Below are 14,108 nucleotides of genomic sequence, written 5' to 3'. Positions count from 1 at the left end.
TATGAGACATTCAGACCCATTACCGCCTATTACACCCTCCATCTACAAGTCTCCTATAGCAAAACAAAACAATATTAAAGATATATTAAAGGGTGGTTCAATTAAAGAAACAATTGGAAGCTTAATAAGATTCTTCATTTATGATAGCGTCGCGCCCAATAAAGCAAACTCTCACCACTTCAAGAATATGATTATTAGGGCACAACAAGCAGGTAATTTTTAAGTTCTCAAATTTTATATTGTTTCATACCTTGAGTAGGTGTAGTCTTTTGTGTCATGTTTTAAATATTTCTTACATATGATTTGTAGGAATGGGAATCAAACCTCCATCCCCATATGAAATAAAGAATAAGTACTTGGATATAGAGTACAAAGATATGGAAGCTTATGTAAACCAACAAAGAGAAAAATGAAAGACATATGGTTGCACCATAATGTCAGATGAATGGATAGGGTCCACAAGATTAAACATAATTAATTTCATGGTCTATTCAAAAGGGAGTGCGGTGTTCCTTAAGTCAGTCGATCCATTCAACAATATCAAAAACCACAAATACATATACAAGCTATTGAAAAATGCTATTAAAGAAGTTGGGGTAGATAATGTGGTCCAAATGGTCACAGATAACGGGTCAGCATTCCTGAAAGCAGGGAAGCTATTGATGAAGAAGTTTAACTTATATTGGACCCCTTGTGCGGCATACTACATCAACTTAATGTTTGAAGACATTGGAAAAAAGACCTAGGATTGCAGAGGTGATACACAATGCCCATAAGATAACTAACTTCATTTACAATCATGGTTGGTTACTTGCAGAAATGAGAAAGTACTGTGGTGGAAAAATTGTTCGATTGGGAGCTACAAGGTTTGCTACAAACTATATTGCTCTTGAAAGTCTTTTTTAAAAAATGGCTGATTTGAAGAAATTATTTATGAGTGATGAATGGGCACTACACAAGCTTAATTGGATAAACATTGGATGAGATATAGAGAAACTAATGTTTGATCATATGTATTGGGATAGAGTGAAACATGTTGTTTCATACTTTGAGCCACTATACGTGGTGCTTCGAATCATGGATTCAGAAGTTGTTCCAACAATAGCGTTTGTGTACAAGCTTATGCAAGTGACGAAAGAGAATTTCATTCGTCAACAAGTTAGCGATTGGATCTTCAAAGTACTCAAAGATCGTTGGGAGAAAACACTAAAACATCCACTTCATGCAGCAGGTACTTAATTTTCATCAATTGTTGCTTTGATTTTATTTCATTTTCTCTTACACAATACTAAATCTACATAATCTTATTGTAGCATACTTCTTGAATCCAAGGTTTCAATATAGGCGTGGAATTGGTAGTGATCTAGATTTAATTCAAGTAGTTCATGATGTGTTTGCTAAATTAGACCCAAATGTTGAATCAATTGGTCAATTTGGAAATGAGGTAAATAAAAAACTCTTATTTTACTCAAGTCTCTTATTTCATTCATCATTTTATTTGAACATTTACTAACAAATATGATATTAACAAATTAAATTATGAATACATAGCTTGTGCTTTTTCGAGATGCAAATAGATGATTCAGTGATTGAGCAATGGTTGCATCAAGGTTAACCATGGTGCCTGATGAGTACTATTTCTTAATAGAAAAAAGAAAATTGATTATCATTATTGTAAATTCATCACATAAGTATTTATATAATTATGAATTCCCTTGCAACTAAATGGTGGTTCATGTATGAAAATCAAACAACTACATTGAGAAATTTGGCCATTAAATTTCTCTCACAAACTGCGTCATCTTCTGCTTGTGAGAGAAATTGGAGCACATTTGCTCTAATCCACACAAAGCAACGCAATCGTTTGGCTTACCTCTGACTGCAGCAATTAGTTTTCTGTTACTACAATATGAAGCTAAAGTTATCTAATATGGAGGCAAAAAATGATCAAGTTGCTGAAAAAGATTACTTTGATCTTCTTGACATTTCAGCCAAAATGGGTGAAAAAGAAGATAATCAGTTATTCCAATGGGTTAGGCCTATACACTTAGATGATGAAGTTGGTAATTCTGATTCACGAATTGTTGCTCATGCTTGAGAATTTGGAGTTGATGTTGAATGTGTGTTGTCCAAAGAAGTTCATAGAGAAAGTTTTAGCAAAGATATTGAGGATTCAATTCAAGGGGCATTGAATTCCCACTAGGATGTTGACACCACAAGTGTTGGCCAAAGTAGTAGACCTAGTGTTGTTGGTAATTCTGCTTCTGGTCATGATGGTTCAAGAGGTGGAACTGATGATGGAAGTGATAACGCGGGAGGAGATATTAGGGAACGCCAACAAAGTCAATATCCAATGAGTCAATTCACTTGTGAAAATGATTTCACGCATTGCACATAAGATGAAGACCATGGCTCTAGAAGAGTTGGTCCAAGTATAGGAGCTATCGAGAAGCCATACATAGAAAGAGAATGGACGATGACTCCATATAATGAGAAGTTACTTTTAGAGAGTTTTGAATCTATGAGTATAGAAACTCAATTTAGTGACTCCTTGAATGAGGCTAACGTTTACTCTCCTTATGTGATGGGTTATGGTTAACCTTCAAGTTCAACTGATGAAGAGTATGGTATGTCGAGCTACCCCTCTACTGCACAAATGTCATACCAAGTTCCATATCAAATGCAAGGAGGATTTGACATGAACACATAGGTCAATCTCGAGTATCCTATCCATGTAGAAGTAGTGGACAGGACTCAAGAGATATATGCATGGCATGTTAGAATTTTTAACCGATATTATCAAGGCTCAATGAGTTGGTACCAATATTGTCTCCAATAGCAAGACGGGGTTCTTTCATCTACTAATTCCATTGAACCACATCGATCCTCATTTTGGTACTAAAGGGTCATTGCAATGTAATATGTACAAATTATTGATATTTAATAAAATCAAGTATTTCATGAAGCTTCATAATGAGTGTACAATTAAAAAATTCACATTTCTTATCGACCGACATGATATAATTACATATAATATTGCAAATCATGTCATACATATATCAAATTCTTCAACAAAACAACTTTAAATTGTCTATTATACTTCTAATTACATTGCTATGAGGTTTTTCTTACATTTTCATGAGTTTTGATCAACTTTTGGCCTACCAATTTTTTTTTTCAAAATATTCGTCGATATTTCTCTGATATATTCGTAAAATCAAGTTATCGATATATTCGTAATTATCAATATTTTCATCATTGAGCATTATCCACAATACCTCATAGAAATAAAAATATATATTCTAAGTGAAATGCTTAAATTGTTATTTCATAATACAATTTCACATATTATGGTTAAAACTATAAAGAAATTATTATTTTCTTTTATAGAAATATAACAACTATTTTTTAACCCTCATTTATTTCGAAAGTAAATATAAATATTTTAAATTTTTCTTTCAAGTTTCCTTTTTAGAAAAAAAAAAATTGACATAAAACCTTCCTTCAACTTTAAAATTTATGTTATAATAAAATTAATTAAGCAAATTTTTTATTAGTAATTCTATTTTTATTTATTTTTAAAAAAAGGTTCAATTTTCATTTAAAAAATTAGCATGCTTCACATAAATTTACTATTTTTGTTACTATATTTTCTATTTTAATTATAAATAACAAATAAATTATATATAGATTTATGATTAAACATAATTTAACTTTACCTTAAAAATATTTCACAAAACTAAATAATAAACAAAAAGGGAATGTTAGGAAAATCATTCTACACCAGGAAAATGAAAAAGATAAAATATATATATTATGGAAAAAAAATTAAAAAAAATATTATGGAAAATTTTAAAATATTTTTCTAAAAACATAAGGAAAGTTTGTGAAATTGCATTTATTAACAACTTAAATTTATTTCTTTCAAAAATTTTATGGTTAGGGACTAAAAGATTTTCCATTCACCATTTTTTACATAATATATAATAAGAAAATAAATAAAAACAAATTATAGAATAAAAATTATAACTAGCATTATAGACAATTTCTAACTATGGTATAAGCAGAATTGTTAATTAACAATTTTGTAGAATTTTATGGCTAGATTTTATATAGAATATATTTCATACTCTTATGTTCAAAAAAAATTATTTTATCATAACAAAATAATTCATAGCAAAAAGTTGTGACAAATTTATTCTTTCATTTTTATTGTTACTAAATTATTATGTTAGTTTTATGACTTTATAGTAATTATTTTACTTTATGAAAATATAAAAATATTGTTTCTCATAACAAGAACCTATGTAGAAAAGAAAAATATTTATTTTATTATATTACATAAATTCTAGCTATTTAGAGAAGGAAAGTATATATTTCTATATGTTCTAGATGTAATAGTTACTTTGGTGGCATGAAGCGATATGAAAAATAATTTGGGAATGATGTTTTAGGTATCAAAAAATATTATTATTTTTAAGAAGATCTAATAAAGTCATGGTTTTAAAAACAGGACTGGACCGACTGGTCCGGTCTTGTCATTTATGCCAGAAAGTGTTCAGACCGGAATTAGGCCAGTTAAACTGGTGGTCCAACCGGTGAATCGGATAAATCGAATGGTTCCCCTCGAACCGTCTGGTTCAACTTTTTTTTTTTTTTTTCCACCGTCGTCGTCCCCCGCCGGCATGACCCCCACCCCGCGTTGGAAAAGCCCCTTCTTGTCGTCCCACGTCGATGGAAAAGCCCCCCTCCTCGGCGTCTCTCGCTGGCAAGACCCCACCCTTCTTCCTGCAAAGCCATCCTCCCACCCCCCACACTAGAAGAAGAAATGAGAATCCAGAGTAATGGTCAAGTGCGATGACTTACAGAGAAGATTGAGGCGTCCATCGGAGAGACGACCAGTTGATCTACGGAAAAAGGTACGACCATTGGGGAAATTGACTGGGAAGCCAAGCCCGACGACGAGTTCGGAGTGTTAGAGTTGGAATCGCCGAAAGAGAATATAACGGGAGTGTGATGGCACTGAGAGAGAACTGGGTTTGGGAGAGAAATGAGAAGCCATGGAAGAAGAAGGAAGAAGACAAGAGAGCAATGGAGTGAGAAGCCATTGCTTTTTAGAGGATTTGCTCTTTCCTCTTTTACCTTAGGACGCGTTTGGCAATGTCCATTTATTAAAAATTAAATAAAAATAAAATTTTAATTTATTAGAATAAATTTAAGAATTTCTAAATATTCTTTTTTTTAACAAATAAATAATTAAAAAAAATTAAAAACTCAAATTCTATGTTTTTGCCATTTTTTTTCTTTCTAATTAGGCATGTGAGTTTTTCTTCCATGATTAAAGAAGAATCATGACTATTGAGAATAATTTAATAATTTTCACATAAAATTTTATTTTTTAAATAATATATAAATTATTATTTTTATTTTTATAATTATTTTAAATTTTAATAATTTATAAATTATATATTTATGACGTCATCAATTCGATCGCCAGTCCGACCAGTAAACCGCAAACTGATAACTTTTTCAATTCAATGACCGGTCTGATTCTAAAAATATTGAATAAAGTTTGGGTTAACACAATGTTCTTACCAACGTCATCAAACCTAATTTTATTTTGTTCATTTCAAAAGCATCCTCTCCACAAGTATAAATAGTTTATAGTAAATAAATATAATATATTACTTATTATAAATGTAATAGTTACTTTGGTGGCATGAAGCCATATGAAAAATAATTTATATATTATTACAATCTAAAGCTATATGAAATATTTAATATACATATTTTATATATTAAAATATGTATGTAAGAAATAAGTTTTAGGTATATATTAAAATATACTCTTAGAATTTGTGGTTGAGGAGAAATAAGTTGGAGCAAAGGAAGAAGAAGATGGATGTAAGAAAAAATAATGGGATGGATGTTTTAGGTGTCAAAAAAGATTATTATTTTTAAGAAGATCTAATAAAGTTTGGGTGAACACAGCATTCTTACCAACGTAATCAAACCTAATTTTATTTTGTTCATTTCAAAAGCACCCTCTCCACAGGCCCCGCTTGAAGCCCAACCTAGAATCCTGGCCCAAGCCCAGATATAAGGCTAAAAGCGGGCCTCCCTAAAGCCCAATGTACGCTACCAAGTCCAGATGGATCATTATCAGACAACTGCGGAATAGAATGATTAGCGTTATCACCTCTAAACTTGGAAAGAAAACAGCTAATTTACATGTCTACTTAGTTTTTCTTCCTATAAAGATGCTTTATTTGATTAAAAAGGATACTGAAAATGCAAATTCGGAAAAATGACCTCAATCTTTTAAAAACATGAAATATAACCTTTTTGAAGAAAAATTAAAAGGTTAAATTGTCAAAATAGTGCCTTATATGCAATTTTCAATACATGGAAGGTTTTTCTGTTAATATGGGTATTATTTTATCCCTTTTAATCAAATATTTAGGTATTCACCACCACCACCGCCACCGCCACTGTCACTCCTCATTCACAAGGTAGTGAAGGTACTCTCTCTCTACCCCTCTCTCTCTCTCTCTCTCTCTCTCTCTCTCATTGCCATTTCTCTGTCTAATTCATTTTCTTGTTCTCATTTGAAACAAATTTTGACTGAACAAACCAAAAGAATCCCCTTTCAAGTAAGGTTGCCTCCATCTCTTTCGCAGTTTTCACATCGAAGTTCCATTTTTGGTGTGTTTTTCTTCTTAGAATTTGATCGGATTTCGTCTGATACATGTTTGACAGCATATATTATGAGGTTTCTTTTTCCTTGTTTGCTTTGATGATTTGAGTAATTTGAGTGAACTGGGGCTTCCATGATCTGTTGTTCAAAATTTTCCTCTTCAGGCACCAGTACTCCAGGAGATTTCATTGCAGGTGAAAGGGTTTTGTGGAAAAACATAATCCCCAATAGTTCAGATCAGATTGCATTGTGGGTAATGAATAGATTGCTAATTGGGCGTCTCTGTAGGTAGAACAATATTGAAAGAATTATGCGGGTGACATCTCCAATTTGGGAAGAAGAAACTGGGGAAACTGCTAGTGAAGACTCCGATGACAGGGTCACTACTAAGAAGAGTAGCATGGGCAAGAAGATGGCACATGTTAAGGCTATAGCTTCAGTGGGACTCTACAAGGCCAAGGTGGTTGCAGTTGGGGGAGCCCGCAAGTTCAAGACAGGTATCTCTACTGGAATCAAGTGGATCAAGAATCAATACAGAAAAAAATTCTCTTCCGAATCCAAATGAATCGGCACATTTCACATTCTGTAGACTTGTTATTGAATTTCAATAACCACAAGCATTATTTTTTCTTTCTTCATCATTCAACCGTCACAAAAACATAAACACCATAATCATAATTGACACCAAGTTTCCATAATCAAAACAATAAAAATACCAATCTCATACCCTACCACAAACATAAGAGACCTAGTGTATGAAGTAATTCCATTCATTTCAGCAAATCCATTTGAGATGACATTAGATCAATAAGACAGTATTTGAAAGAGTATAAATAAGTTGTTCCAAGAGGAAGTGTCTGAGAGTAGGGAAGAGAGAGCATCATGGAGAATTTACAACTAACCTAAATTATTTCGTCTTTACGGGTCTTATTCACATATATTTGGCTTGATTACATTATAAGTGAACCAAATGTGTTCTCCCCACTGTAGGTCATGTAGAGAAAACCATCTTCATCCTTGTTTTCCTCATAAATTGCAGACATCATAGCCGCTAAAACAACAGAAACGTCACCCATAAGTACCAAACTTAGCATTCAGACAATGTTAGAACAAAACTTCAATACAGGGTGAAAATGGATTTTATCTCACCAGTTGGCGGCAGAATGTTCTTGATAAAAATGAATATCGCCTTCTCAGGAGTGAGCTTAATCCTCTTCCGGACAACATAAACAAACTGGCCAACAGTCAGATCCGCAGGAACCAGGTATCTGATCCAAACCCCAAAGAAAAGATAAAGCACATAGCAGAATTAGAAAATATGGAACCCCCATTACATGAATAGAAGCTGGCTATAAGCCTTCAAATACTAGACAACCAAATTATAATTATTTTTTGAAGAAATTAAGCAGAAAAGAAATATCACAATACCCCAGATCTAATTATCAAAAGCCCCATTGCCTTCTACTGGTAACAAATACAACATCGACAAGAGACACACTTGAAATTATTTTCAATTGCAATAGATGACAAGATGCTATTATGCTAATTGGTTCCGAGAAGCATCACAGCATGTAAGGTCATCCAGTTGATTAAAATAGCACAATAATCTTAGCATGGAAGTGCCTTGACATCATACAAAATTGATAGATTGAGGACATGAGCAACTTTACAATGATAAACAATGCTTGAAAAAGTAGATAAAAAGAACTTCCAATTCGGGAACTAGATTTGCACAGTCCCAGCAGAAGTCAAGAGAGCACTAACTTTTTCTTATCAATGTCAGGAATGTCACTCTTTTCAGCCCTTTCCACAATCACCTGCATACAGCAATACATACATCAGCATTTAAAGTTAAATAGAAACACAAAAACAGAAACTACAAAAAAAATAAAAATCCTAACTGGTATTCTGTCCGGATACTTCTCTCTGATGCGAGCAGCTTCTGCCTGCCTCCTTTCTGGCATGTAGAAAAGATTGAAAACCAAATGCACTAAGTAATTTGAGCATATGTATCAACTAAATTTCATAGCACAGGAAAATACATCTCCATCTCTTGCATAAGTCATTGGAATTTTTTTTTTTTTCAAATAAAAATAAAAGAAAACTTTCATAAAGAAATTCTCGTAAACAAAGCCTTAAACATGTGGCAAATTCTTCAACTTGGTTAAAAGCTTTGCATAGATGATCAGTATGTACAAGATATATACATGTACATCAAACACATACCAACATACCAGGAAGTACAAATTAAGTAACTGAGCAGGCTTAATTTCTCGTGGGTCAGTGAAGCCTTTTACAAAAATTAAATGATGCATTTTTTATTAATAAACCAAATAAGCTCATCGATGAGCAAAGGGTATGAGGATTGGAAACACTTGCAGAACTTGATTTGCAATAAGGGATCATCAATGCTATAATTGATTCTAGGAAAGTACTAAGGAAAGAAAAAAAATACTAATAAAATTAATTTTCTTATCTTTGGTTTGCCTATGGATAATATGGAATAAAATTAAATACAATTCAACTTAGTTAGAAACTATGCATTTTCAGATTATTTTAATTTTTATATAGAAGGGTTAAAATAAATTAAATGAGTTTGAAGTAAAACATAAAAATAATTTATTGACTTTAAATATATCTTTTATTTTCCTTCACTTTTTCTTTTCTTCTATTTTTCCCTCAAATTTTCCAGGAACCAAACATAGTCTAAAATGTCAAAAATAAGGAAACTCCATCATTCAAATCTACTATTCGCAAGCCTCAACAATGTTATAAAGCTCAATAAACAATCAGGTACTGACAAAGATGTTGCAAAGCCACTCATAAAAATTGCTTTAGATTCATATATCTGAATGATAGTCTGTGTTTATGATTCTGCACATCAAATGATCAGACTAGAGCAAACTATGATTCATAAAATCGAATCCAATATGAGAAATAGCATCAAACCCACTCATATAATTTGTTGTTTATCACCAAGTAATTAAAGTCAAGAACTTTCCATATTGTTAATTAAGATTATAAGGAAGAACAAATCAAGATGGTGGCACAGATTGCTAACCAACCAACCAGACCCATCATTGGTTATACAAATAATTTTGGTTATGCCACTTAGGGCTTTGCTCTAACAGTAGCTATTATACCATTTGCCCTGGTATAGTGAGAAAATTAAAATTAAAGATGCAAGATTTTGATTCCTATTATATTTCCACACATTCTCATCAACCAAACAAGGCAGAAACTATGTATAACAACAAACTAAATACACAAGAAATCACAATTCTAACAGAAACAAACATGAAAAAGAAAACAAAAAAGTGAAATTCCAGGTACTCATAAGCCTATTCAGAAAAATCCATTAACATTTTGCCCAAAATACAGCAAACCGAGATCATTAAACCTAGGGTTCCTCAAGATCAAACACCCCAGCACAAATCCTATTAATTTAGAAAAAAAAACATCCTTAAAAAGGAAAAATAAATGAAAAAAAGTAATAAATAACGGTAGCATATTACAGACCGAGAGGGTGCTCCATCTTGAATGAGATTTTGGCCATGGCAACACCTGTACGGATTTTTTCTGTTGTACAAGGAAGAAAAGAGGAAAAGGTTGTTAAATTTACAGTAATTGTTTCTAGATCGGTAGAGAGATCGATCAAGAGAAGAAAGGGAAGAATTTTTGCATACCAAACTCAGAGAGAGAAGGGGAAAAGGACGAATTGTCCTGCACGGAAAGGAAACTGCCTACAGTTGCAAACGCGGGGATAGTTGCTTAAAACGACGTCGTTTGAAACAGTGCATGAACTGAATTCATTATGCCATCTTTTTGAAATAGGGCACCAGCTAAATTAATTGGGCCAGGCTTTCCCAGCGTGAATATTGATCCCAGGGCCCAACCCAATTTGAGTTCTGCTCCCATCTTGGCCTAATTCAAAGCCCATCAGGCAATGGAAATGCCTCTTTTGGGTGGCAAAATTTGATACTATCCGCCAACATGAATCAAATTTGACATTTTTTTTAGGGTTTTTTTAAGGTGGCAAAATTTGATACTATCCACCAACATGACTCAAATTTGACATTTTTCTTAGGGTTTTAATTAAGTATAATTAGATTTTGATTAAATTTAGGAAACAAGTAGTTTTTAGGTGAATTTGTATGGTATAAATTTGATCTTAATCCATCTATTTACATTGAATAATCTAATATAACCATTATTTAATTCACATTTGATTTATTTAAAATTTGATTTTGATACAAGACAAACTCAACCCACCAAGACGAATAATCATCGATCTCAAGCAAATTGCTATCAAAGTCTCCATCAATTCAACGCTCCAATGGAGCCAAACCAGTAGGGAAGAAACCCTATGTCTCCAATCATGCGCGTGTACAGCTCAAGTAAGGAAAATGCACCAAAAAACAATCAGGGCCACCCCACCATGGCCCAAACCCGCCTCGATCAAGGTCACACGCCCCACAAGGGGTAAACAAGGTTCTAGTCCTTCAAGTCCTGTCACTTCCCTGAGCATGACCAACCATTGATCATTTGGCTAATGGCTGGCGTTTTTCTAAGCGTGATATGTATGCACATTGGCCACCATTTTAGACTATTTGCAGCCAAATTGATACATTATCAAAGTAGGCCACACCATTTGGGTTCATCGCAACCCCAAAACACCAGGCCCCCCACCTCCCCATTGACGTTTCACACTCTTCAAACACATAGCCATATTGTTCATTGCAATGTAGTAGCCCCCACCATGCCCTAAACTTCTTTTAAAGCCCATCTCTCCTTATTCTTTTCATATATTAAAACCCACTTCTCCATGCTCCTATCATCTCTCCAATTCAATCCTTTTTTTATCATCGAAGTTACTCTTATAAAGTCTCAACAAGGCATTTCTCCATTCTCCGTTCTCCTTTCTCCATATATATTGACATGGCCCTTAATAAGGTGGCGTTCAACCAGAACAAGAAGGATCAAGACATGGGCTGCTTCTATACGGAATCCAGGGAAGAGCGCAAAATGGAGGAGAGCTCGAGCTTTAGGAAGAGGAGTGCGGGCATGGCAAAGGAGTATAGGTCGAGATTTTACATTCTAAGGAGATGTGTTGCTATGTTACTATGCTGGCACAAGTATGCAAAGTAGTATGGTCAGATATTGTTGATGTATCTTAATTGTTCACCAAAAGTATTTGAAGTACTTTTTCTGATTACAATTCAAGCAAAGATATATAGATAGATGTGTATGCTGTGTGTGAGTAAATGTCAAGACTATGCAAGGCTTTTTCATGTGAAAAGAGTAAAGGGCATGATAATTAGCTTTCACGGGAAAACAGTTTGTCTCCGGAGTAAGGTCATAAAAGCCAAAAATACTGATGGTAGATTGTACTCCAGAGCCATTGAAGGAGTCAGCAACGTACCCATGGCCTGATCTCAGCGACCCAGAATCCATTTTGTGGAGTAAATGTGCATGTGCATGCACAACTCTAGTGGGTGGGTCTCTGCTGATCTTCATTTTCAGTGTATTTTCTTCCTTCTTTGTACAATGTGTAGAGTTTGTTTTTGAGTTACAGGCCGGTTAGTACTTGCTAAGAATGGAGATGACTCCAGCTCGATCTACCCTATTTTTTCACTAGAATAATGCCTTTGTGTAATGTGACAGCCAACTTTGAAGTTGGAATCAAGGAGCATGTTACCTCAATTGCTCATATTATGATTTGACTACTCTTTAACACATCTCCATATTCATCTTTTTGGCTCCTTTTTTTCTGAAAGTATCTAGAGTCCCTTCTTTCGATTTGGTTCATTCGAAGTGCACGGGTGAAAATGATAGAGAAAAAGCTGAATACAGTGATAGAGATGATTACTAAAAACCAGCACATTTTTGTCAATACTTCCACAGTATTTTCTTACTTACCAAGACTATTAGAGTCATCCTAATTATGAGAAGGATTTCAGCTAAGAAGGAATCTGATCACAGTAGAGAATTTGAGGGAAGCATGCGCCCAGCAAGAAAATCACGCCATGTTTGTACTGATATTGAATGATTAGTCCTTGATATTGTATCAACTATGATGTAGATTTAGATTTAGATTTGATCTTGGTTTGATTAGTCTCTATATAGTATCAACTAGGATTAGATTTTGATCTGATTTTAGCTTTGTTTATGATTTTTTTTTTGTTTTTCACCCATGAAAAGGAAGCTGAAAGCAAATGTGTCCAAAGAGAGAGCCCCCACCACTGGGACTATGATATGACATATTGGACTAACAGTTTAAACTTTAGTTTATCTCAAGATTGATTCTGATATATCCTTTTTTTCCCTTCAGCTTTGCCCTTTACAACTCTTGAAAATTTCTCCCACCTCCGAGGCCAATAATTCAGAGTCATCATATCTAGTTTTGTCCTCAATTTAAGAGTCTAAAAGCATTATCTCAAACGCTCCTTGGATTTCTTTGCACTTGATGAATCTTGTGTTCTGAGTCTTCTGACAAAACATCCCCCCTCCCATCCTCGTGTATATCATCAGTATCATAATGGATAAAATGTCGCGAAATAATGCAAATGATGCTTCGTTTGATTGCCAAGAAAATAGAAGAACATTATTTGTACTTTTGTCGAATCACTATTCCAGATCTCCTTGTGTACATGATTACAACTGGATGGGGATTTTTTGCAGCAGAAATTAATGGTTAAACTACTACAAGAAAACACCTCAACTGTTAGGAATTTACTAGAAAGATGGTGTGGGGCATTGAAAAAGTGTCGCATAATCATGAGTAAAATCGATCGAAGCATGCGCCATAATCACCAATTTACCTGTCTGGATTAGCAGGGAAGAGGAAAATCACGATCAACTCACATGGGGAAGGACAAAGGAAGATCTAAAGTGCCTGATTTGAGTTGAATGGGGCCTTACATTTTCAATAGCAGTGTTTGAAACAAGGCCAACCCCAATTCCTATGAATCTTTCTCCAAACAAATTGAATGTAGATTGCAGACAACAAAATGAGAAAAACAGTCACATATTCACTAGTTGGACGATTAATTGAACCCCTGAAATACCAAAATGAATCAAAATTTAGACCTGTAGGGGACCAAGCTTTCTCAACACAGCAAAGGGTGTTGTTTTGATCTCAAATTTTGAGAAAATAAATGCTGATTGAACAGAACCAACATCCCCTCTTCACCCCACCCCATCACCCATAAATGCAAACATTTAAAGCTCCAGATTTGTCTCCGTGAGCTTTTTCACGAATCTTGTACCTCCTTAAATTAATATTCCAACTTCCTTTGTTGTTGAGTTGTTGAAGCATTCAATGTTACTTCTTTAATGCCACCACCATCTGCTATATTTCCCTCACTTTCTTCTTCTCATAATAAAGCCCATCTCACTCTTTCTATGGCAT

General features: G+C 33.9%; 1 protein-coding gene and 1 long non-coding RNA gene across 2 annotated transcripts; one reads left to right on the top strand and one right to left on the bottom strand.

The window, feature by feature from the left end:
- Positions 1-6,469: 6,469 nt before the first annotated feature.
- Positions 6,470-7,335, top strand: LOC132254748 (uncharacterized). Its single transcript, XR_009467077.1, has 2 exons — positions 6,470-6,512; positions 6,862-7,335. It is a non-coding gene; the product is annotated as an uncharacterized LOC132254748 (long non-coding RNA).
- Positions 7,336-7,446: 111 nt separating this feature from the next.
- LOC100258507 (autophagy-related protein 8C-like) lies at positions 7,447-10,508 on the bottom strand. Its single transcript, XM_002268648.5, has 6 exons — positions 10,384-10,508; positions 10,217-10,276; positions 8,599-8,654; positions 8,462-8,514; positions 7,847-7,965; positions 7,447-7,748 (listed from the first exon to the last, which is right to left on the bottom strand). The coding sequence occupies exons 2-6, from the start codon at positions 10,251-10,253 to the stop codon at positions 7,648-7,650; spliced, it is 366 nt and encodes a 121-aa protein (XP_002268684.1). The 5' UTR covers positions 10,254-10,276; positions 10,384-10,508; the 3' UTR covers positions 7,447-7,647.
- Positions 10,509-14,108: the final 3,600 nt, after the last annotated feature.

This window comes from Vitis vinifera, chromosome 12 (genome assembly GCF_030704535.1).
Source record: "Vitis vinifera cultivar Pinot Noir 40024 chromosome 12, ASM3070453v1".
NCBI classification, from domain to species: Eukaryota; Viridiplantae; Streptophyta; class Magnoliopsida; order Vitales; family Vitaceae; genus Vitis; species Vitis vinifera.
This window is presented reverse-complemented; position numbering and strand designations above follow the sequence as displayed.